Source organism: Lissotriton helveticus, chromosome 8 (assembly GCF_964261635.1).
Source record: "Lissotriton helveticus chromosome 8, aLisHel1.1, whole genome shotgun sequence".
NCBI lineage: Eukaryota > Metazoa > Chordata > Amphibia > Caudata > Salamandridae > Lissotriton > Lissotriton helveticus.
In genome coordinates, this window is record NC_136069.1 from 1037214890 (window position 1) to 1037241883 (window position 26994).

General features: G+C 43.0%; 1 protein-coding gene across 6 annotated transcripts in view; it reads left to right on the forward strand.

Annotated features, from left to right (window-relative positions):
* UPF3A (UPF3A regulator of nonsense mediated mRNA decay) overlaps positions 1 to 26994 on the forward strand; it is a 726694-nt gene that overhangs the window by 556962 nt on the left and 142738 nt on the right. For all 6 annotated transcript variants that reach the window (XM_078657881.1, XM_078657879.1, XM_078657878.1 and 3 more), the window contains one exon: positions 24183 to 24223. In XM_078657881.1, the coding sequence (XP_078514007.1) occupies positions 24183 to 24223 (41 nt within the window). The remainder of the gene's footprint in view (positions 1 to 24182; positions 24224 to 26994) is intronic.

Genomic DNA, 26994 nt, shown 5'->3' on the forward strand with positions numbered 1-26994 from the left:
AAGCTGTTTAGAAATCGTCCATAAAGCTATTTGCACATGTAAGCTGGTCCGACCTCTGCAAATACATCCGAGAATATGGCCCGATGTTTTCCCTTTGTAGTTTACCGAGGTCTGAGAGCCCTAATGCTTCTAGTGCACATTGAGCACTATACCATACTGCATGAACTTACTAAATTAAAAATGTGGCACACAAATGAACTGATTATGATTCAGTTAGCACATGTTTTTTTTACTGGCACAAACGAACGAAAACACGACCCTCTTTGGGCGGGTGCACCACCAGGCTAAAGCTTTCTTCCTTCCTTATTTTGGCAGTCACGATAGGCCTGGGCCCGGCCCCCCCACCACACCTCATGTCATCATGTGCCCCCTGATAAGTGCGACTTGTGAACGCTGATTATTTGAAAACACGGTGTAGACAGTCACAAAACAAACTCTCATCACCACCTAGTAATCAGGGCAGGGCTCTGAAAGAGATTATCCTTTTAAATCAACACCCTCGATGTGGACATGAAATTTTAGACCGCCAAGATGCAGCCAGGCTGGCATTTGGAAGAACTAACAAAAGAAGGACGTTCTTAGCATTCAGCTAGGCCTTCTGTGCTGTGCAATTCCTCCCAACAATTGCAGCCATGGCGAGACTGTTGTTCTAAAGGAAAAGGGTGCAACTCATGTATAGGAAGTGTTTTCCTGCTGTACTGTACCCTGCCAGCCGGTCAGAGGGAGCCTGTTCTTACCAAACACCATGAGCGGGGCCTGCCGCCTGCATGCTAATTCCAAAGGTCTCCCCAGTCCCCACCCTTTTTTAAGTCGTTATAGGGGTGGGGGGTTCAGACAGTTAGTATCACAGGCACCACCCTATGACACGCTAGAGTGGGGTACCTTACCATCCCAGCCCCCACAAGGTCTCAAGTCGGGCCACTCGAAAAGCAGTAACCATTGAAGCCCACCTTTCAGCCACCTTCAAGCGCCACTGCCCACTGCCGGACACCTGTCTGCTTCACACTGCCCTGTAGGGCGGCCGACCCTGAAGCTGGAGAGCCAGGTTGCTGTCTCTGCAGGGAGGCCCAACACACAGAGCTTCATTCTGGCCAAATCGCACATCTCCCTCCCTGTGCCTAAACATGAAGGAGCCCCCCTGTAATATATAGGTGAAGAAACAACTCTCTCCCCCCATCTGTACTTGATCGATCCCTTCAATCGTTGTGAACACAATGTTGTGCAGATTCAATACAACCGGTATTCGCACAATCTATGGGTTTATAATGCTAAACGGAGGGTGTTGTTTCCGCAGTGTTCATCGTGTCTCTTTTGTAAAGCAGTACGGATGTCTAAGGTGGTTATTTAGACAGACCGTGTTCTGTCTGGATGTACAGTGGGCGTTTTGTTTCACAAAAGGTGTAACCCATGCTCCTTCTAGCACAATAGGAATGCAGGCAGGCACATCTCATGGTGTGCCCAATGGGGGTGATGCTCTACAGAAAGACTATCAGATTTTGTGCACTTGATCCTCTTCAGATTAACACAGTGGGTGTGTGGACAAATCTACCTGGGTGGGAATATAACGATGCTCTCCAGTTGACAAAAAGGGCACCTTGGCAGATCTTTTGAGTGAGTGTTGCCGGGGACTGCGCGGTAATGGCATTTTGTTTGCTTTGATACTTGCAGAAGTGCCACCATTGCCTACGAACGTAACGTTTGTTATTGTGCTTGAGTGTCTACCATATATTGCAGTATTATACCTCTTCTAATTGTATTTCTTTTTCTCTCGAGCATACTTCACTTTAAAATAGTTTATTGGGATTAGACTGTAGACACCTACTGCAGAGATCTTTGTTTACCCAACAAATTCCAAAGCATTGTAGCTGTAAGATAACTCTTTGGTGGTGAATACACTTGCTGGCGAGATCTGTGTGCAGTCTAGTTACAGGCCGGCATGACTCATACAAAGTATAAAGAGACAGAGTTAATGTGATGTCATGATGTCCCAGCTGCAAAGTGAAGCATACACCATGCAGGTCACAGATTTGTATTTTACGTAGGAAGCTCAGCAAGTTACTGCTTTCATTGCAGGCATTCTTGAGTGAGATAGGTCTCAGGTTACCATCCTTGTAATATACCTGCTTAATGAATTATGAACCATCTTTAAGGAATTGCATGCTAACTGCAAGGTATAACTTTAGAAACAGTGCTTTTTGCTCAGTATTCAAAATTTTCACAATAGTGTTCCTTTAGTAATAACGACGCATTAGTAATTGCTTTTATACACTGTTATTAGTTTAATTACTCGTGTAGATAATGCATCTGGCATTCAGACAGTGGATGTGAAGCTCTTACATTCAGGGATTGGAAAATTCAAAACCTGCCTTCAGTCATAGTTTGTCTTTTAAGCACTTGTAACCTGCACACATGTCACTTTTTCCTCCTGCAATGCACCGTTTGCAACCTCATGTATTTTGTTTGCTCACAATTGTCACTTTTACCTCTTGTAACTTAACGTTTACTTTTGTAATTTGTTCACTTGTAATTTTCTCCTCATGTTTCATTACTGTTCCTATTGTAAAGCGCTCTGACATCTTTGGGTAAAGTCCGCGCTATATAAAAACGCATAAATAAATAGAAGACCCTGTCCGGTCCCGCCCTTCCAGCCTCCTAAGCTAGTCCTGACCCGGGCGGTGCACTATGGCCTTTGTAAATATAGGAACTAAATTTACAAACTTTACTAAGGATTCTGTCCGGTCCAGTTTTTTGCCATCTGTGTCCACTGGCGCTCGGAGCGGAGGAGGTCCATGCGGTAAGTCGTGAGGGGGTGACACCATGAGCTACCCGCACCGGGTGACACCAACCCTAGTGACGCCACTGCATTTGCTCCTGATGTACCTCAGAACCCACACAGAATAACATCCACTGCAGAGTTCCTGCCTCCTGGGTAGATGATCGAGATCCCCAATCCCACCCTCCGCGTGTGTCCCCCCTCCCAGCTTCCACAGCGCCTTATTCTAGTTGTATAATATGCTAGGGCGCCTCAAGTGCCCCCTTCTCCATGCCCAGTGCCCTCCCCCAGACATTCCTGGCTCACATGCGTCTCGCACAGTGTCGTGTGCTCACTGTCTCTATTGTGCAAATATGTCTGGTACAGACCCCAAAAATTCTTAGGCCGACTCATGGGTGGGAGTAACTCGCTATAAGTGTCTGATTGCGTGCAACAGTATAACATGTCCCTGACCCACCTAACTTTGGTCGGGGATGGGCCTCTCATCCAGCAACAGGCAACAACCCGTCTGGCAATCAGTAGACCCATATCTGTCAGCCGGCGCAAGGCCACTGGCAGCGTCTTAGAATATCCCAACAGAGCTAGCGCAGGGTTTGGGGGTAGGTCTGTGTCCAGTATCACACTCATTTTCGAAAACACCTCCTGCCAGAATTTGTTAATGCCCGGGCAACTCCACGCCATATGCATGAAATCCGCCACCTGCACGTGACACCGCTCACACTCTGCTGTTTGTCTGAGGCCATACCTATGTAGCCTCTCTGGCGTGTAATATATTCGCTGGAGGAATTTGAAATGGATCAGTCTGTGTCGTCCGTTAAGAGACAGTTTCCTTGTGTTGGAACAGCAATATTTCCACATGTCATCATCAATCTGTATTTGCAGATCATGCTGCCACGCCATTCTGGCTTTCGAGAGCTGATGTACCTTATGTCGGGTCCCTATCCTCACCAAATTCGTTACCAGCTTCTGGGGAGAATCTGTTTTGATCACGTATGTAAGCTCCGGGGTTTCCGGGGGCTCCGCCATGTCTTGACCTTTTTATTGGGTGCTCCCTTTGAGCCTCTTCACAATTGTCCTATGAGGCTTTTGACTCTTAAGACAGTCTTCCTCGTTGCAATAACCTCAGCAAGGAGGGTAAGTGAGCTTCAAGCTCATAGTTCCAAGCCCCCTTTCCTGTCCATTCATGCTGATCGAATGGTTCTTAGGACCAGGGCTGCTTTTCTCCCAAAGGTGGTGACTCCTTTCCACCTTGGTCAATCCATTACCCTCCCGACCTTTTATCCTCCCCCACACCCTTCCAAGGAGGAGGAGAGATTACACCGTCTGGACCCCAAGAGGGCGGTGTCCTTTTACCTGGACAGAACTAAAGACTGTCGTTTGGATGACCAGCTCTTCATTGGGTTTGCTGGCTGCAAAAGAGGAAGAGTGGTCCATAAAAGAACATTGTCAAGATGGATCGTCCTATGTATAAAGATCTGCTACTCTTTGGCCGGTAAGGAACCACCAGAGGGCATAAGGGCTCATTCTACAAGAGCTAAATCTTCAACCTCAGCATTAGCTAGAGGTGTTCCAGTAGAGGACATTTGTAGGGCGGTACCTTGGTCTTCCCTCCACACTTACTGCTTGGATTCCGAAGTCAGGAGGGACGGCCACTTTGCGCACTCTGTCCTTCAGGATTTCCTGGTTTAGAAGAGTGGACACCCTCCTCCAGGAGTGGGGACTGCTGTGGGACTCTATTCACAAGGTGGGGAATCCACACGGCAGATGTATCTATCAGAAGAACAAGTTACTTACCTTCGGTAACGCTTTTTCTGGTAGATACAATATCTGCTTGTGGATTCCTCACTGACCCACCCGCCTCCCCGTTGTCCACCCTTCTATACCAGAATATCTGTATTGTATTTATTTTATGGTTAATAAAATGTGTTATTTCGAATGTTTGCTTACATTTGCTTCACACTGAGTGTGTTATTTTGACTATCGTGTACTGTGTATACTATGTACATTACTACTGTCATTGGTCCGTCCGTGTGCCTCGAAGGCACGGAAAAAAGGGCGGAACTGATGTCATCACGCCGGCCTGGGCCTATTATAGAGTTCCTTCTTCGTCGATGAATCCGTCGACGAGGTAGCCGTCATAGACTATGCCATCGTAGACGCGCAGTCATAGATGACCATACCTCCTTAAAAGAGATGACAGACTCGGTGGATCTCCTCCTTCGTTGACGAGTTCGTCGACAAGATGTCCGTCAGAGAGTATGCCGTCGTAGACGAGCAGTCATAGATGAGGCCGTCGTAGACTACTCGTAGACAAGGCCGTCGACGCCGTCGTAGACTAGCCTTCGTAGCTGAGTCCGTCGTAGATGAGGTCATCATAGACTAGACCATCCTAGACGAGGCTATCGTAGACGAGTCCCTCGTAGACTAGGCCATCGTAGACGAGGCCCACGTAGACGAGGCCCGCGTAGATGAGGCCATCTTAGGCTAGGCCATCTTAGAGAAGGCCCTGGTCGACCAGACAGGCTGTCATAGACGATGTCTTCAATGACTATGCCGCCGTAGACGAGTCCTCGAAGATGAGCCTACGTAGATGAGGCTATCGTCGATACCGTAGACAGGGCGTCGTAGGCGAGCAGTCGACTCCTTAGACTAGCCCTTGTAGACGAGGCCGTCATGGACTAGGCCGTCGTAGACTAGGACATCGTAGACTAGGCCATCGAGCACTAGGCCTTCGTAGACGACTAGGCCATCGATCATTAGGCCTCCATAGAGTAGGCCAGTAGACTAGGACATCGTAGACTATAGATTAGGCCATTGTAGACTAGGTCCTCATAGAATAGGCACTGTAGACTAGGCCCTGTAGACGCTGTAGACAGGCTGCCGTGGACGGGCTGCCGTAGACAGGCTGTCATAGACGCGCCCACTAAAATGCGCCTTCGTAGATGACCCACTAAAATGCGCCTTCGTAGATGAGGCCATGCGCCTTCATAGATGAGGCCATCATCGTAGATGAGGCCATCATCGAAACCGTAGACAGGCCGTAGACATGCCGATTAGTCTTCGAGATGAAGCCCTCATTGATACCGTAGACAGGCCTTCGTTCCGAGAGGCTGTCGTCGATGGTTGCGTCGGCGACGTCGATGGTCTCGTCGTCGACGGCGATGGTCTTGACGTCGACGGTCTTGACGTCGACGGTCTCGCCGTCGACTGCCTCGTCGTCGACGGTCCTCGCTGACTTCGACTGCCTGGTCGTCGACGGTCCACGCTGACGTCGACGGCCTTCGCCGTCGACTGTCCTCGCCGTCGACGGTCCTCGCCGTCGACGGTCCTCGCCGTCGTCGGTCCTCGCCGTCGACTGTCTCCTCGCCGTCGACGGTCCTCGCCGTCGACGGTCCTCGCCGTCGCTGTCGTCGACGGTGCTCGTCGTCGACGGTGCTCGTCGTCGACGGTGCTCGTCGTCGTCGACGGTCCTCGCCGTCGTCGACGGTTTTGAAGTCGACGTCCATGGTGTCGTCGACGGCCTCGTCGTCGACGTCGATGTCCTCGTCGACGACGCTCCAATCGTCGACGTCGACGGTGTCGCCGTCGACGTCTATGGTCTCGTCGTCGACGTCATCGTCGACGCTGTCGTCGTTGTCGACGCTCACATTGCAATGATGATGGTTTTGACGTCGATGGCTGCTTAGGCTGTACCTCAGGAGGTATAGACGACGCCTTTCTGAACGATCCTATGACCAGAGGAGGGGATATAGACGGCTCATACGTCGTCTATGTTGTCCGATAATTCTCCAAAGCAAGTCCTTTACTCTCCTTTCCCACAGAGTGGGGAGATCCTTGAAGGACTGCGCCCGGAAGACCCTTGAGCGGTCTTTTTTGGGGCCTTCTCAGGATGGTACCCTGAGGAATGAGTCTGAGGAGATTCTCTATTGAGGTCTCCTGGACTTTGAGGGCAACACCTCATCGCAGTAACTGGAGAAATAAATAACCTCCTTTCTGGCCTTAACCATATTAACAGCCTCTGTTCACGACCCTTCAAAAGTCACTTGAAAAAGCAACATACCTTGTAGCCTTTGGTCTGTGAGTGTGAGGAACCGAGCAGAGCCACCTCTTGGAACAAGAAGTGCAGGCTCCAAACAGAATTCTTCCGTTCTTTCCCTTGTTAAACCTTCTTTAAAGAAAGTATTTGAAGATACAGAATGTATTTGAAGATAATCCATAGTAGAAAAGCCAAATTAAGTTAAAAAAAACACAGAATCTGAGCAGAGCTCAGAGGAGACTCCCTTAGCACAACGTGCGGTAGAAAATCTGAGGGACTGAGGCTCCTCCCAGGAAGGTTCTAGAGGGAGGTCGGAGCTGATTGGCTGACTGGGAGAGTTTGGTCCTTTTTACATAAGGACTAAGAAAGGCTACTAAGGGGAGGCCCTTAGGCCTATTTTCTCTATGTATGTCTATAGGACATTACTTTTTTATGTACCGGAGGCTCCCGTCTCGACGACGGGGAATGATTCAGGCATGTGAATCCATGAAAGACACCAATACTGGATAACTGCTGTTACAGGTAAGTAACGCATTTCTCGCGTGTAATGCCGTGTCTCTATGACGTCCAAGTCCACGTCGGCGCGAGGCTACGAAAAGAATTTCCGAATGTTGCTGACGCAAGGGGATATTCACAAGGTGAGGAATCCACAGGCAGATATTGCATCTACCAGAAAAAGCGTTACCAAAGGTAAGTAACTTGTTCTTCAAGTATCACACACTATGTCTGCTCGATCTGCCCTCTGCATCCTCCACCCTGGATACCACAGTATGTTTCATCTGCGACAGCGTGTGGACCAAGGCCCTCAGATCTTTGAACTCCTCCCGTAGGGCCACCACATTTTGATGGGTCTTTTGGCTCTTTCTCTGACCTTACGGAGGTCCGCTTTGAGCAGAATAACTTCTATGGCCATTGAATCCATTTTGAGTTCCAGGGCTTGTCTTGATTATTGAATCGCGGTTAGGGTCTTCACTCCAGTGGGCTTGGTCTATTCAGCATTCTGTCCAGATGGGCCATTCGTGGCCGCCTGCACTTGTTTTGTTCCTCCAGTATACTGCTCTATACAAGTTTGTTAAGAGCCTCTGGGTGGTTTATCGTTGCCCATGCTCTTGAAATATGTATTCCTTGATTGGACTAAGTTGATGGTTCAACGACCCTCACTGCCAAATTCCCAATCGCATTCGGAGTCAGTCGCCTCTTCAGGGGGGTTGCACTGGTTTCTGAGGTAAAGGGGACAGCAGTGTAAGTGACACAGATGAGCCCCCCAATACATTTGTCTGTCTACTCCTGTGTGCCTTGTGGCGCAAGGTAGACCCCCACACTGTACCCCTATGTCTGTTCTAAGTTGCAAACTCCTTCCCTCTTCCCGCTGTGCTCGGATTAGCTCTCAGGCTGCAGCATGCAGCAGGCCGGCCCTATCCCTCTATGTGGGTGGCCCCACGCCACCCCGGCTATGACCTTCCATTTGTCTCCTAGGGTCGGGAAGAACATCAAGGGCCACACTGCGGCACCAGGCCCTCCGTGTGCTCCCAGCCATAGGCCACATTGGAGGTTGCCCACCAGGGTGTCCTCTGCTCAGCTAGTCGTGCCGCTCATTCACAGCTCCAGCAACAGGAGGCCGCTCCTCTCCAGCCGCTTCCGAGGTTGGCCTTACCCTCTGATGATTTCTGGCCCCTCCAATCTCTGCAGGGCATGGCCAGCTGACAGCAGCCAGACCCCGATAGTCAGGAGACAACAGGCGCTGTCTACACCAGTCTCTGCCCTCGGATCCACAATTTTGTGCTGGGTGCGATGTGATGCCTCTCAGTGCAGCTTAGCAAACCCTGCCATTTGTATTAATGCTCACAGTGCATCACCTGTGGTGTCAATAGTAGTAGTTGTCTTGGTCCATTTGCCTCCAATCAGGCCTGGATGTCTTGGATTATTGTGAGCCCCGTAGGAACACAGGACTAACGCTTCTATGCAGCCATCTTGTTATACCCCACCTTCTGGTTTTGCGGGTTAACTGAAAAAAATTGCAAAACAGGTTACCAGAAAATGAGAGAAAAAATGTACTGCCTGGTTTTAATAAGCTCAGGCACGCTGCTCGCCCACAGATATCACCTTACCACAGTAGACACAGTGCCATTCTTGCAAGGTAAGGTGCAGATTCCTACTTTTGGCTTCAATGACATCCTGGGAAACAGAGCTCCATGTGGCACAGCAAGCTGGAGGGCAAAGGAATAGGATGCCATCTTCTACCTGTCTTCTCCATTTAGCTGCATTACAGTGGTGGGTATGCCCTGCATTGAGATACTTGGACAGTGCCATGGCTGAATTCCTTGTGCTGTTCTTCAGCCTGTATGAAGCAAATCTCCCAGACAGTGGACTCAGGAGTTTTTTTTATTTTTTTCTTCAACATCCTTGGCCTGTTCAGGTTGTCTTTCTCCTTCTGACACCATTTTTCTTGAAGTACTCAAATGAATACCCAAAAGGTGAAATCTCACATGAAACAATTGCACACACTGCAGAAGGTGTGTACATTGTCAAGTAGAGAATCATAATGATAATTATGAGGTAACATCTACTTCAGAATGAAAAAATACAGTGATAGGAATCAATCAAAAATGTTTTACTAGGAGACATTGGCATTGTAATACTTTTGTTGGCTATTGTAACCCATCAAAATGCAAAATTTTTAATCTCTCCAAGAAGATGTCACAGTATTTTGTTGTTGACAGTATAACCCTAAGTTCAAAGTATTGAAAGAAGGACCCTAGTTTAGAAAAAAAGATCTGGGTATCACAGTTTATTAGGCTGAATATTTGGAACAGAAATATCATGGACCAAAATATTGTGTCAAGAATATTGAGGACTCAAATATTGTGAAGGTTATTTTCTATAGGTAAGCAAAGTTTTACTGTATATAACACCACATATATGTACCTAGATGTGGAATCAAGACTGGTAAATCTATCCTTACCTATTCACACTTACCTTCTTGATATTTTGGGCGTCAATATTTTTGACATGATATTATGTCCACTCTATATTTCTGTTTCCGATATTCTGTCAGTGATCCGGTCCCACTGTAATTTTCCTTATTACGCGAACCCGAAAAACAAAGGTTTCATGAGAGTTGTGCGACACTATGTCATTGTCTCTGTGGGTAGTCCAAAAAAATTAAATAACATGAAAGCAATCAACTGATTGGGGACAGTGTACACTCCTTAAAAAAATAAGCTAACTGATTTCAGAAATAAAGGGAAAGCAATTTACTAAACACCATTTACACATCACTATTTTTGAGCAGAGATTGCTGTTCACACAATCCATCTGCATCACGGTTTTGGAACATATTCCAGTATAGCAGCCACCTGTCAGTCCACCCACAGGGCCTACTCTTGCTGGAAATTCACAGGACAATGATGATTTTGTAGTGCTGCCACAGCACCACCTGCTGCTTGTCCGGAATATGTAGTTTGTAAATTCTTCTTGCTACCAGCCAGGCAAAAGAAAATCAATTCCCGAAATGGTACCTGCACATTGGTTTACACAGGGCAACCTGAACAGTACGTTGTGTGCACTAGTGGTTTGTGGAAACACTTGTGTGTGATCCACCCTCCTCATATTGGCAAGGCAGAGATTGAGGCACAAAATCAGGAAGAAAATGACCTGCAAGAAACAGCACAAGTACTGCAACAACAACAATGGGGAAGCCTCTCAGAAAGCATCCGCACATTAGTAGAGACTGCCCAGGGTTAATATCTGATGTTACAATGCAAACCATTACAACACATACATTTACAACACAATTTTTACAACACAAAACACATTACAATGCACGTTTTCACAACGCATGTACTTAAAACGCATATCAATGGAGTAGTAATAAATTAACACCTACAACGAATTTGTTTACTACACATACATTTACACCGAAAAATAATAAAATTAGTCACTTAGCTGCTGGCACAGGATGTGAGGAAAATAGGGGTTTGGGTGGGGAAGTAATTTAAAACGGTGAGACATAAAAATTAATACTCGAGTATAAATTGTAATACCCCCAGAAGTATATCCCAAAAAATAATCAAATATTAACGCAAATTTTGGTTCGGTATGTTGTATATTTAATGTTTTAAGTTGAATTATTAAAATAGCAGATACATAAAATTAATACTCCAGTATTATTTTAACTACAACAACAGTTTTACATTTGAAAAAACATTACCACTGTATTGTAATAATTATGAATACATTTATAATATTCAAGTATGAATTTTAATTATATTATTTAATTTTGGAAAGAAATATGTAAATATATCCAATTAGACCAAATACTAAGAATGTTGAATTATTGTTTGAAGCTGTTAAATAAAAACTGTTTATTTCAAATTCAAAAACAAGTTTAAATTTTGACAATGCCCGAAAAATTAAAAAAAATATAAATTAGTATAACTACTAATATAACTACTAATATAAAATACATTATAAATATTACATCATATACAAAAAATACAAGATTAAACAAACAAAACAACTTTTATGATAAAAACCGAGAAAGTAATTGCCTTGTACAAACCAAGCCAAAAAGTGTCCTTCAATTATGTCTATGACACTGCCGAGCAAGCACCTACACAAAATAGCTACCATTCCGACACAAAACATAATAAAAGTTTTTTTAAATTTCAAAAATAAAAATAAACTTTCACTCAGTGTTTGAAATGCATAATAAATAGGATTCCAAAACATATTTCATTTTTTAAAATAGTTTACCACACACAAACCTATAAATTCACCCATCACCATTTTGCATTCAGTTATACACTAACAGCTAAGTTGAAAACATGGTGAAATTCGCGGACCAAAGAGAATACCAACTCATTCAGAAACATCAACCTTCTGAACCAAGTAAGTATATAACTAAAGTATATGGCCGCTAACTGTAACCAACATTACTTTAAAATTGAAGTAATATTTTTTTTAATTAATTACAGACTGAGCTAGTAAGTAACAAAACCTACTTTAAAGGGCTCAAGTTTTTCTTTTCAACTAAAATATTTTCTGATAGAAGACGAAAGGGCAATTAATATTCTTTTAATATGCTTTATTGAAATAAAATAGGTGAATATTCCTAAAAGAATGTTACTTTGAAAAACTTTTCATTACAAATGTTATGTTAAAAACTAATAAATTATAATAGAACAAAATTAATTGAGTACTCCTACAAAAAAATTAAATAAGTATATAACAATTATTTTTGCAAAAAAAAAGGTTTCACCTAGGGAGGTGTAAATGGAGGTACTGATAAGCTTTGTGCAAAGCTTTAGAGTATAATTAATAAATTAAACTGCAAAAGGCAAACATGTTTTCGATAACTTTCAAATTAATATAATATAAAATAAAAAAGAGTTTGAAAATATAAGACAAAAGAACAACTTCAGACTAACACACATACACAAGTTTTTTTTCAACTCTTTTTTCACAGGTTCAATAAATAACAGGTGAAAGGAATTTAAAACACATTTGAAAGCCCGTATTAAGACATCAGACAGGTAAGCCCAAAAATAACAAGCACAATTGATATTTTTTAAATAAAAGTACAGCATGTATATCGAAAAGCATAATATTGTTTTAATATCTGTTTAAAGTATGTTTTTAAAAAATTATTTGTACATCAGAGATTGTGTTGGTCAATGAAATAGGACTAAATTTAAATTCTAACTACAATGTATGTAAAGCAAAAACATGCTATTCTGACACCCAAGAGTATTTGCAGCAGGAAATGTGCTGGACAGTTAATAATAACCCTAACATATTCTTATTTCAAAGGGTGCATGCAGTAGAGAAATGTGCTAAACACTGGATGAGGGCCAAAAACTATTCTAACTCGAAAGAGTGCTTGCAACAGGGAAAGTGGTGGATAGTGAACAAAGGCCCAAAGAATATTGTAACTTCAAAAAGTGCATGCAGCAGGTAAAGTGCTGGACTATGTACAAGGGACAAAAAATATTCTAACTCCAAAGGGTACTTGAAGCAGAGAAAATGCTGGATAGTGGATGGGTCCCAGAAAATATTCTGAATCCAAAGGGTGCTGGCAGCAGGGCAAATGCTGGATAGTGGATGATTCCCCCAAAAATATTTTAACTCCAAAGGTGGCATCCGTCAGAGAATGTGCTGGACACTGGATGAGGGCCAAGCAATATTCTAACTTTAAAGGGTGCTTGCCACAGGGAAAGTGCTGGACAGTGTTTGTAAGGCAAATAACTGATCTAACTCCAAACAGTATTTGCAACAGGAAATGTGATGGACAGAGGAAGGGGGATCCTATAAATAAAATTAACACTAAAGAATCCAAATAAACCACAAATTATGTTTATGCTATTAAGTTAAACACATTGTCAATACAAACATTTCCACTTTTACTTTTAAAATTACCAACAAAATATTTTAAAGCTAAAAAATCAAGACAACAAAGTCAACAAAAATACAAGAAAATGAATACACAACTACAGAAGAAGAATTGAAATAAACCTTCGCAAAGTGAGAAATAACAGAAAAACGTAAAAAAGTAAATATTCTTCAAGTAACAGGTAAACAGCAGTTCTTTTATGAAAACAGCAATGCAACATTATTTTCCTTAAACAACGATAAAACCATAACTTTGACTTGTCTGAAAACACAATGAAACCATTAACCTTTGCTGGTTTAAAAATGTGTCTTCTTTTCAACAATAGAAACTTCATTTAAACATGCACAATAAAGTTTTGACTTAATAATGAATGTTTGCACCAAAGAAACTTAATGGCAGTAAAAGATTTCCAAAAACTATTTTAAATCCAAAGTACATGTGCAGCAGAGAATATACTCAACAGTGAATGTGGGTCAAAATACTATTCAAAATACAAAGAGTATTTACCACTAAAGATGTGCTTCACAGTATGGATTTACAAATACTCTATTCCAAATCCAAAATGCACATCCAGCAGGGAAACTCGTGGACAATAAAATAAATAGAGAAAGCTGTTCTAAATTCAAACTGTGTCTGCAACAAATAATATAATGGACAGTGATAGTTGAACAAATACTAAACTAACTCAAACAACCAAATTAATGCAACACCTATTTTTTATCAAATGTTAAAAACACAATTTCAAATAAAAAATATAAAAGTACGTCTTCTTTTTTAGTGAAACCCAACTTTAAAAAGAAGACAGCGGAAAGAAAAAGGCAGAAAGAATACAACAAAAACAATTTCTCAAAACCAGGCAAACATTTGAAAGAAATTTTGCAAATGTGAGTACTTTGAAACTAACCTAAAAGATAACCGTTTTTCTTATAACAGAAAGGTAGAAGCATGTTTTCAAAACATCACTTCAACAAGTAACAGAAATTACAAACAATACATCATTTTGCCATCTTTACAATTTATTCCTCTTCACAGCAAAACTAACTTTCTGCCCGAAATCTAAATAAAGTTTTGTAAAAGTAAAAAAGTACAGCACTGTCTCTTAACAGGATAAACATTTTTATTCTAAATAAAACACTTTTCTAAACTTATTCTCCTCACTTTTTCAGAAATTTTCACTATGGAATCAAACAAAGAAGCAAAATACATAACATCTAGGAAGGGAAATCGACTTTTGAAACACGCAGGCTACCTGAAGAAATCACACAACACCTAGGGGATCATTAGAATGACGGGCGGACTTTGTCCGCCTGTCATCCTACCGGTGAATGGGACCACCCGCCATAAGGGTGCTTCCCGCATTTTTAGCATTGCGGCCAGCACCGCCGGCCGCAATGCTAAAAATGCACGTTGTGCATTTTAATGCACAACATGACAGGCACTGCGAGGTACCTGTCATGTTGTGCATTGAAACGCAGGGGACCCCCATGTGCACCCCACCCCCCGGAGTCCGCAGGGGGACTCCACATGCCTTTCCGTAGCGGCAAGGCATTCACAAATGCCAGTCCTAATATGGCTGGCGGTGTCTGATAGACACCGCCACCATATACAACCCTTTTCCACCCCGGTCGCAAGGCGACCAGGGTGGAAAAGCAGCAGACAGTCTTTCCGTCCGCCGCGGTCCCCACGCCATGGTAATATGGCCGGGGGGAAATGGGTGGTGGGCAGGCTAGGATGTCGGGCGGATCGCCACCGCCTGCATGGCAGTGGCGATCCGCCCGACATCCTAATGGGCCCTCAAGTGTGCGTCCAGTAGTATTGATTCCAGATGAATGTCCTCTGCAGACAGCTGCTTACACAATGCTCCCACAACAGTATTGAAAGTTTCTCTGGCACTTTAAGAAACTGGCACTCTAAGTTCTACCTGGACATTCTACTCCAGATAACATTACATCAGGAGATTAACATTACACAACTTTTTCTTCATGGAAAAAGAAAAACAAATAACATAATAAATAACATAAAAATAACAAATAGGAGATTTCACTAAAGCACGTTTAGCAACAATGAGAATTACCTCAGATGTTCTACTTTACAGATGTTTCCAACACTCCACACAGTTCCATTCTCTAATACAACCACGTTACGTCTGACCTCAACAACCTTCAATGGGGTGGAAAATGTACTGTCTCCCTTTATCATTCATTCAAAAGTACTTTATTCGTGTTTTTTCACAAAACCATAAAAGTGCACAATACATTATATGTTTATGGTTGGTTAAAAAGAACGACAAGTTAAAATCTATATTGATTAAAACAGGTATAGCCTGACATTAAAAGGAAAATCCATCTGTTTCACATTATAAAAAGCAACATTCAGTTCTATACATCCAGACATTTTCTGTAATTCATTGCACTTTTTAAGAAACCGATCACATGGGGTATACAATCTAATTTTAACAGTTGTAAGTAAAGGAGTGCGGGGCGTGCGTGTACAAAGAGCGTTCTTTTTAAAATAGGCTTAAGGTAAAAAGCTCTGGGGAATTCATAATATTTACAAAAAAACATAAAATGCAGCAAATCCTGCGAGACAAACTGTCGCAGCCGCAGGGTTTTAGCACTGTTCCTCTGTGCCTTCCCCTTGGCTCTGCTATTAAAATATGAAACAAGTTAAACCTAAACCTAGTTACTAAGAAGCGCTCATACGCTGTTAATGGCAATAGGAGGTAAGGTTCCACTCCGGGCAAGGTTTTAAGCATCATATGTAGACGCGCATTGTACTTTGTCATGTCCTTTTCCTGCCTTTCCATTACTTTTCGTGTGGTGAAAGACTTTTTGATGTACACTACGTCACTTATGGTAATACCTTCCGGGTTTAAAAACAAGTCCAGACGCCCCTCATTCCCAAATCTGTTTTTTTGATACTTCAGCCAGGGGATCTTGGTCATACAGTCTAGGCTCATTGTCTCTTTCAGAAGACTGTGCGTTAATCTGAGCTGCTTGTTGAGCCAACATTGTAGCCAAAAGATGAGAGGTCGCAAAGACAGGGTGTCGCTGATAAAAGGCTGACCAGTCTCTTCGTGCACAGACATGTTCGAAGTCCCCTGTGGGACACACAGGAGCTGTTTTAAAAATTTATTTTCAACCACCTGTAGTCCCTCAAGGTTACAATAACCCCATAACTCGCTTCCGTAGGAAGCTATCGCGATGCTTTTTGCACGGTAAACCTTCAGCATGGCTCCCACAGGTCTTTTGCCCATTCTCCCGGCAAAGTCAAATAGTGCAGAGTTAGCCCTTATAACTTCTCCCCTCTTTTAGTTCAGAAGTGGGGCCCAATTCAACTGGTGATCAAAAAAGACACAGAGATAGGAGAAAGTGGTACACATAGGCACCGTGGTGCCGTTAACTCTAAAATGGTGCTTTTTTCCGCTAGTTTCCCCATCTGCATCACGTAAGATTTTGTATTGTTTATGAATAGGTCGCGGCTGGCCATAAACCTGTGGAATGTGTCAAGTAAAGTTTGTAACCCTTTCGGGGTGCGGGCCAGGAGGACGGCATCGTCAGCATAAAGCAGGACGGGCAGTCCCCGACGGCCCACATAAGGATAATCCGCCCCTGTGTCCACCAATGTCTCTTCAAGGTCGTTTATGTATAGGTTAAAAAGAAAGGGTGCCAGGATGCACCCCTGCCTGACACCCTGACTTGTTCTAAAATACTTTGTTACCTTGAGGTCCATTGTGTATCTTACGTTTGCCCTTGTGTCTCTATGAAGGCCTTTTAAAAAGTTCACCAGTTTCTGCTCTACCCCCATGGCCTCCATGGACTGCCACAGCTTTCCCCGGTTGACACAGTCAAAGGCCGAGGAAAGGTCTATGAAGGCCATGTAGATAGTCCCGGAACGTGCGAGGGTGTATTTGCCCAATATCAAATAAAGGTTTAGGCATTGTGCCACGGTCGAATGCCCAGTCCGGAACCCGTACTGGGCGTCTGAAATTATCTGCTTCTCCTCTGCCCACGAGGTCAGCCTCTTGAGTATAACATCCCCTAGGACTTTTACGATAGAGTCGATCAAGGAGATGGGCCTATAATTTAGGGTGCTGTTTCGATCTCCCTTCTTGAGCACTGGTACGAATGTTGATAGACCCCATGAGGGTGGGCAACCCTTTTTCGCTGCAGCGTTTCCCACTGCTGTTAAGATTGGGGCCCAGAAATGGGGACTGAATTTAAAAAGATCAGGGGGGATACCATCTGGGCCAGGGGCCTTCTTGTTCGAGAGATTATTGATTCCCTCTATCGTTTCCGCAACTGAGAATGTCGTGGAGGCCACTACCATCTCCACTGTTGGTAGATCAGGGCATAGCACAGTATCTTTGAAGATTGTAGCAAAATGGGACACCCACTCATCCTCTGTGATATTTGATCACACCTCATTCGTCCCTGTCATTAATAAGGGTGAGCGATTAATTGTGGACCAGAATCTAGAGGAACTACCCAGGGTGGCAGGATCCAGAAGTTCCTTCCAGAGATCATTTTTCAATTCCTTTTTCCTATTAGCCAGTACACTTTTATAGGTAAAACGAAGTGTACGGATCCTACATCGATCCCGAGGATTTATTTTGAGGGCCTTTTTTTGTCTGGATGCCTTGGAGCAATTATGACAGAACCATTTGGGGTCTCCGGATGCGGGTTTCCCCTTAGGGGCCTGTAGTTTCTTTCCTACGTGTTTGGCTATGCTGTCAAAGGCTTTAAGGACTCCTTCACCCACTGGTGTTTAGCAGTGGGTCGCCGCAGGGGTGTACATTGAAGTCACCTGCTAGTAGCAGGTTCCTTCTAGTTGGGCCGCGACATTGTGTGATAAAATTGTGTAGTTCTGTGATCCTACAGCCCTCACCCTGATTGGTTGCATTATAAAAATTTATCACGCACATGCTGCTTTCTTTTTCCCCCAGGATGATGGCCTGGATGTTTCCATTGCCTGAGAAAAAAGCCCTAATACTACATCTTAATGCCAGGGAGGTAAAGATAACTAGTCCTCCCGATGCACGGCCGCTGTTTGAGCTTTTCGCGGGAACAGAGAATGATTTGTACCCCACCAGTGACAGATTACTGTTAGTGGACCATGTCTCTTGAAGACAGATGATGGAGTATGTGCTTACAAACTGCACCCATAAGGGGTCTTGAACTTTTCCTATCAACCCGGCAATATTCCAGGAATGAATGTTGAATTCTTGGTTAGCCTCTCCAGTCACCCTGCCAAACTGTCTTGATCAAATTGGGTTGGTCTATGGTGGGTTACCCCACTGGATCCTTTAACTGCTAACAATGCGGTATCAGTGGGGATGCCAGGGGTAAAGTTAATAAGATCGCTCTCTGGACTATCCGATGTTGGAGAGTATACAGGGTAGGCGTAAGAGATAACTTGTGGTGGGAAACTAGAGGGGGTGCCGGGGGGTAAAATTGTTAGAAACACTCTCTGAAATGATCGGTGCTGAAGTGTATACAGGGGAGGTGTAAAAGCCATCTTGACGGGGGTAACTAAAAGAGTTTCCCCCCAGTCAGTCGCAGTCATTGAGACCCGATAGGGCATTGAATCTGTTTGTGACCTCTATATCCGATAGATAACCGGGTCCCCCCCCTCATCTGTGCTGCATTGAATCCCAAGGGAATTGTTTCCCACCCTTCTGTCCTTCTGGGAAAGACCGGATTATTAGCGGTCATCCTATTTCTGTTGGTATAGTGGCTGGGGGCACCCTGTTGCTCTGGTCTATAAAAAAATCCTAGAGGCAATATTTCTATTCCCTGCCCTCCCTGCAGGGGTCGCCCTCCGCCTCCCTGAGTATCATCTGGACTGGGATTGGGCTGTTAAAGTTTACCACAATGCAATCTCCTTTTCTAATTTTCCTGGATTGACCCACCCAGGTAACTCGACGAGCCATAATTATGTTATGTGCTGCCCTATTGCCTCCTACGAGGTTTCGAGAGAGCCAGTATGTGACCTTGTTTTTAATCTGGGAGAAGTCCTCTCTTTCTCCTTGACGGAGGGGGGGAACATTCCCCAGAACGATCACTAGGGGAGTGCTTTGCGGGGGAAGATCTAGAAACGTGCAATTACCCATCCCCTGGACTGGTATTTTAATCTGTCTCTGTCCATTAGTCATTTTGGCTGGTTGTTCACCCTCGTCCCGATGTGTTTGGGGAATCCTCGTAGTGCTGTTGCTGCCCTCCGTGCTCTGACAGCTGTCCTTTATGATAGGTGAGCTTTTATCATTATTAATGGAAATTGTTTTTTCTAATGGTATTGCAGATTTAGTGGGGGTGGGTGCGGGGGTTAGTTTGAAATTGGGCCGATTGCCTAGATGTGTAACATGTCCTCCCGCCTTATTAGTATCCACTAAATGGTGTAGTAGTTGAGTGTTCACAGCTGTGTCCTGTTGCAGTTTGGCGACACTTGTGCTAATTATTTTCAATCTCTTAATGAAAGGTAACATTAGGGACTTTACAAGCTGTTCCACCCGTCCAATCAGCCCTTCCTCTCCCTGTACCGTGGGTGGTAAATGTTTCGTTTGTTGCGGTTGGCCATTTTTCTGGAGAGGGGGTGCACTCCTATTCTCGTCGGAAAATACCTGCTCTTTCTGTTTGTGTATGCCTACCCATTTACCAGTCTTAGTTGTCAGTTTGGGGACCTTTGCCCGTTTGCCTTTTTGTTCTCCCCCTCCCCGCTTACGTTTCCCATTTTTTGTGGTGCATGAAGGCGTTTGGGAACTAGGGCATACCGGTGTCTTTGTTGGGGGTGTCGTACAAGGCACATTTTCCTCATTGAAGTTAACATTCTGTGTGTCCTGTATACTATTCCCCAAGATGATATCACTTTGTGTATCCGACCCTATGCTTATGTCCGGTAAACCCAGGTCACTAAGGCGTTGGTATCTCCCTTTATCACTACTCCACACTTCTTGGTAACAAGCCAATCACCCAGGCAATGTTGGGTTCTTTTACACATTTCCTTGTGTTATAATACTCTTCTGCACACCTCTGTTTCATCGTAACTCTAGCTTTAATAGCTTGATGATCCACCCAAACATGATCTTTGGAAACTAACCAGGCAGAATTCTCCTTCCTCCCCGGTTCTCTACCCTTCAAAGAAACAAAAGGGGAAACGCCAGTGACCGCATGGGGAGTAGTTCTGTGTGCACTTTCCAGTATAATCCATTGGCCAATGACAACTCTATGTTGTCCATAATTAAACGATTAATTCTTTCAAACGTCCCATTTGCTTGTGGTCTGAACAAAGCTACTCTTCGTGAACAATTCTCCACTTCTCCATAACTCCCTCATTTGTCTTGAAAGAAAATGTACACCATTGTCTGACACAATGGTCTTTGGCACCCCTTCTTCCAAAAAAACCTCCTCTAAAAATCCTATCACACCTTTGGAATTAACTACACTCATGGGTTTAAACAAACACAAACCACTTAGTATGGTAATCAGTAAGTACAATAATAAACTTATTTTCACTACCCAGTTTATATATAGGACCAAGAAAGTCCATTGCCAGCCTTTCCCAGGGCCTTGTCAGTATCTTGACACACTTCAGTGGAGGTTCCCTCAAAGTTTTTACTTTATCACTGTTGGCACACGCACAGCAATGTTTAACAGCATCCTCAACCATACTATCCAATTTAGCCCACCAATAAGTTTGTCTTATCCTCCTCTTGGTCATGTTCCTCCCAGGATGCCTCTCATGCGCTAGCTGCAAAATCTGATGGAGCCATAGGAGGTATAATACGACTCCTCCTCATCACCTTGTTGTCCAGGATGCTCAACTCTTCTCTAACACTCCAATACCTTTTTACCTGATTATCACGACACACATTAGGTTGCCATCCATTCCTAATATTCTCATTCACTCTTCTTAACACCAAATCCTCTTCAATGGCAGCATCCCATTCTTTTTTTAATACTACACATTCATGGACCGTACATTCATCATTCACATCGGTTTCTAGACCTTTCATTTCAACTAGTAGGTCTTTGGTAGGTAAACAAGATGGGCAATCTGCCACTACATTCTTTTCTCCTTTTAAGTATTCTAATTCAAAATTGTACTCTAGGACAGATAAAATCCATCTTGAAATCCTAGGAGGGACTCCGCCTTCTAACCCTCTGCCACCCTTGAACAAATGCACCAGTGGCTTATGATAAGTTTTAACTCTGAAAGGCAAACCCCCCAAAAAATATTTAAAATGTCTAATTCCCCAAGAGCACGCAAGGGCTTCTCTTTCAATCACTCAGCAAGATCTCTCAGAACCTTGCAATCTCCTGGAGGCAAATCCTATAATCCTTTCTTGTCTATCAACAACTTGAGTCAATACTGTTCCCAGTCCCATGCCACTGGCATCTGTAGTCAAGTAAGTTGTTGCTGTTACTTCAAAGTGACCCAGGGAAGGAGCTCCCATAATACTATCTTTGATTTTCTGAAACAAACCCTCACACACCTCATTCCACACAAATACTACATCATTTTTCATCAACAGTCTTAAAGGCTCCACTATTTCAGTGAAGTTCTTCACGAGCTTAGAACAATATTCGGCCAGCCCAAGGAAGGACTTTAACTGATCTTTACTCTCTGGACAGGGTGCCTCACGTATCCCTTGGACAATACTCTGTTTAGGTTGTATACCATCACATGATATCACGTGTCCCAAATACGTAACACTTTTCTTTCTAAATTGACACTTTTCTTGTTTAACTGTCAACCCATACTGTTCCAAACGTCTCATCACCTCTTCCAGCAACTCGTCATGATGCGATTCTTTTTTTTCCACTTATCATGATATCATCCTGAAATACCAGACATCTTTTAAACCTTCAAAATTTTCGTCATCACCCTCTGAAAAACTGCTGACGCAGATGCCGTCCAAATGGTATTCCTAGATAACAGAATGCACCTAATGGAGTGACGAAGGAGGTCAGGTGTCTGGAATCCTTGTGCAGGCTCATTTGGTGATACGCTGCTGTCATATCAACACTGTAAATACTTTCCCTCCTGACATGGCTGACAACATTTCAGAAATATTAGGAAGTGGTTGTCTGTCAACCCAAACATTTTGATTAAGGTCTCTTAATTCGATACATAACCTGATCTTACCACTCTCCTTGGTGGCTACAACGATTGGAACCAACCATTCTGATGATTCAATGGGCTTGAATATTCCTTGACTCAATAGGTTGTCTAACCCATCTTGCAAAGATTCTTTCATCAGAAGAGGGATATTACGTACCTTATGTACCACTGGGACCGCTCCTTTTTTAAGAATTATCTAATGAGAAAATCCTTTCCGTAGACCCAAATCATCAGTGAGTACATGAGAAAATTTCTTTACCACCGACTCGTCAAATGTATTCACAGAATTCCCACCTTGTGATTCAGGTAACGACAATATGACAGGGTCTTCTGCATTAGGATTTACCATTTTGCCCAAATCCTTATGATGGCGCCATACCAATAGGTTAGAGCCAAAATCAGTTAAATACACACTCCTCCATACACTACTTGTCCGTTGAACGAAATATTCATCCATCTCATAGCTAAAATTTCTATTCTATTTCCACCATAACCTACTGCTTTCATGTCAGGTTTGGACCAATCATCTTACAAATCTTTAGATAATGTGTCTTTAGACACCAAGGTGTACATACTCCCCGAATCAACCAACATTTTCACATGCAACTTATCCAACCTCACAATACAATATGGTTTCTCTAGTTTTCCATTGCTTTCTTTCCTTGCAACACTGAATTCCTTTGCCTGTGTAACATCGTTTGAAACAACGCACTCCTCTCCATAAATAGGTAAGAAAATGTCAGTAACATTTTCACACACTTCCTCAACCTTTTTAATACTACTTTGTTTATATTTAGTTCTACACATTTTAGAAAAATGTCCTTTCTTCCCACAGTTGCAGCATACAACTCCTCTTTCTGCACATTTAAAGCTTGTCGCAATATTCCCAGGAGCTCCACAACCAAAACATGTTATCTCCCTTGTAGCAATTTTTTTCTTCCCACTATCGTTTATCGCATCTTTCTTTATCCCTTCAGTGTCGTTCTTTGTAATGTCTTTGAGAAATGGTTTTTGAACTTCAAAAGTAGGAGTGCACTCTTTTTCAATTTTAGTCCCTACTTTTGACGAGGTATCCATTTCCTTCAACCACTTGGAAGCTTGCTCCATGCCCTTGACAACCTGAATAGTTCCATCAAGATCGAGATCCTTCATTAGCAACTTCTCTCTCACCCTTTTATCATTAGTATTTCTGACAATCTGATCTCTAATGAGGGAATCACTCAAGTTTTCAAATGTGCATGTTAGGGATAAACCCCTTAAAGCTGCTACATATGTATCAATATATTCTTCCAACAATTGTACTCGTGTAAAGAACTGATGTCGTTGCCTTACAATATTAATCTTAGTAATAAACCATAAATCAAGCATCATTATGGACATTTCATACACATTGTTGGATTGTCCATCTCCCATACCTAATGAAATTTCTGGTAGATTCTCATATAACCTTCTTCCTTCAACTCCCAGATGGTGTAACAATATAGCTTGGCGCCTAACAGGCCCATATCTGTCACCACCTATAGACAATATGTAGGTGAAAAATAACTTTTTCCATTGTTCCCAAGCAATAGGTGGCGATCCTGGAGTAGCTAAAAATATTGGTGGTGAAGCCATGGCTTGGTCAGACATGTTGATATGTTGAAGACTACAAAAGAAATAAAATAAAAGACTAAAACAACTAATTAAAACAAAAGAGTAAAACGACAAATTAACAAAACAGACTAACACAAGCAATTGAAATAATAATGATTCCAATCCTTGTGTGAGTCTATCTTCTGTACTTCCTTTATTTGTTTCTCTTTTTTATTTTTAGTCCTTCTTCCCTGCTTATGATTATACATGTCTCATCTTTATTTCTACAGTGCTCCAGCCGGACGTGAAGGAAAGCAGAGAAAGAAATGTGGTTAGTGGTATCTTATACTTTCATATTCAACGTGTACATTGGCACTCAATGTTGTGGCCGGATTGTGCTCATTTAATTGCAGTCAATAGACAGATACACAATGGTGTTTAACAATTCAAGCAGTGCTTTAATGATTTATTAGTGACGTGCCTTAGAGATTATCACAATGCACACAATGTTGATACTGTTTGACGTGTGGCATGCCTTTAAAATCTTCACACACCTCACACTTCAGTACTTGAGGCGCAGTGTGCTTTTAAAATTTCACACGCTTCACGGTTTCAGCGTTTTGGGCGGGGCATGCTTCGCGTCTTTACAGCCCTTCAATGCGTGCGCGTTGCACTCGCGGCTGTCCTCGCTCTCAAGGTACTTGTGCCTCTTCTAATGCCTGCAGCCTTGCGCTTGTGAATGTTCAGAGCCTCGCATTCTTGCAGATTTTAAATGTCCACAACAGTACGCATAACAGTTAACCCAGATCTTCGTATATTACAATGAACTATTACACATTTGACAGTTAAAATAGAACTGTCCTTCGAAGATTCACCTTGATTACCCAAAATTTAAAACAAATTTAAAGTGATCCTACCGGAATATGTAGATCGTTCGTTTGATTTGGACCTGGGATGAGGACACCAGTAGTCTGCCCCCTGCACAGACACAGCTCGTCGTCAGAAAATGTAGAAATCACACAACACCAAGTGTGCGTCTAGTGGTATTTATTCCAGATGAATGTCCTCAGCAGACAGCTCCTTACACGACGCTGCCACAACAGTAATGCAAGTTTCTCTAGAACTTTAAAAAACTGGCACTCTAAGTTCTACCTGGACATTCTACTCCAGATAACATTACATCATGAGATTAACATTACACTACCTTTACTGTAAGGATAGACCATCTGCACCCAGGAGTCATTGGAGGTGCGTACAATACTACTCATCCCATTGCACAGGCAGAGCGATTACTCTGGAGAACACTGTTAAAAAGACAACAGAACATAACTACTCTGCCTCAGCAATCAAGATTGAAGTTAGGGAAACTGTCAATGAAATAAAGCAGCTTGCATCCACCTTCAATGACGCCTGTGGAACAGTATTGAGGGAGGTATCACAGCATATTCCTTTGCATATAGGTTCTTCTATACCTGCAATACCCAACCACCGTCATATAATCCAATGTCAAAAACAGGCAAGGAACCGCCAATGAGTCACTCCCCAAAACTTTGCAGATATTCACATCCCAACCCAATTAACAGTCACTGTACTTAAAGAATCCTTTTTATTACACGACAATGAAAACCCGAAAAACTAATATTAATATTTAGAACACCCCGTAACCTTATACAATTAACAAATACTGATATGTGGATTATGGATGGATCATTTAAATCCACATCCCATCCACTTTCTCGCAAATACCCTATTCATTCATATATTAACAACACAGCAGTTCCCTTAATCTACAGTTTACTCCCATATAAGCAATACTCAATTTATACTGAACTATTATCAGTTATAAAATCTAAAGCTGAAAACAAAGGTCCGAGGAAAGTCATAATTGACTTTGAATTATCAATGATCAACACTATTAGTAAAACATAACCAGAAACACAAATTCAAGGATGGGTTTTTTTCACTTTTCTCAGGCATATTGGCGGAAAATAAAAAAAAAATCCTTAATTGAGAATTACATATCTGACAGTAAACTTACATTTGAGTTAAGAAAACTAACTGCATTGTGCTTTGTTTCACCTGATTGTGTAGATGAATACGATACAACAATTATAGAATCTCAATATTTTGTCACAAATGAAAATAAATTAGGCCCCATTCTAAATTACTTCGAGAACACTTGGATTGGCCCTCTAAGCAGATCGGGTCACAGGAGGAATCCGAGGTTTCCTATCAAATATTGGAACGGATACACAACCTGCTTAGAGAGTGGAACAAAGACAAATAATGCCATTGAGGGATGGTGCAACTCCTTCAATAAATAAATTGGAAAACCACACCCAAATTTTTATCATTTTTTGGAAATTTTGAGGAAGGATCAAAGTTTACAAGAAATGAGAATAGCACAATCATTTTCTGTTAGTCTTAACACACGTACTACTAAAAGATCAAAAGAAATGTCTGAAACACTATTGGGACAGATTCAGCATTTTTCGTTGATGGTTGCTTCAGACTACATAGACAATATTGCACACATCCTACATTTTTCACATCTATCTTTAATATCTTCATGACCCCACTGGCGGCGCTGGCGGAGTCGTTTGGGGCCCGGATCGTATCGTATGCTGACGACACCCAGCTCCTTTTCTTGTGTAAGAGAGGAGGAGATTTTGAGGGGGAGAGTATCCGGGATTGCCTTGGGGCTGTGTTTCAATGGTTCCAACTGCACAGCCTCAAGTGCAATTCCGACAAATCGGAGGTACTCTTCTTTGGGTGTGATGCGGAGCCAGACTGGCGGGTTTGGTGGCCTACCAACATGTTCCCCCCCACGTGTTCTTCCCAAATGGCCAAAAACTTGGGTGTTAAAATGGACAAGGAATTGTCTATGAAGGCCCAGATCCTGGGGGTGTCAGGCATGTGTTTTGGCCTCCTCAGGATGCTACGGCGGTTTCTGCCCCTATTATCGGAGGACCACAGGAAGCTGACTGTGCAGGCACTGATAGGTTCCAGGTTGGATTATTCCAACGTTCTATACCTGGGCCTGCCAGAGTACCTGCTACAGCGGCTCCAAGTTGTGCAGAACGCTGCAGCGAGGGCGATTTT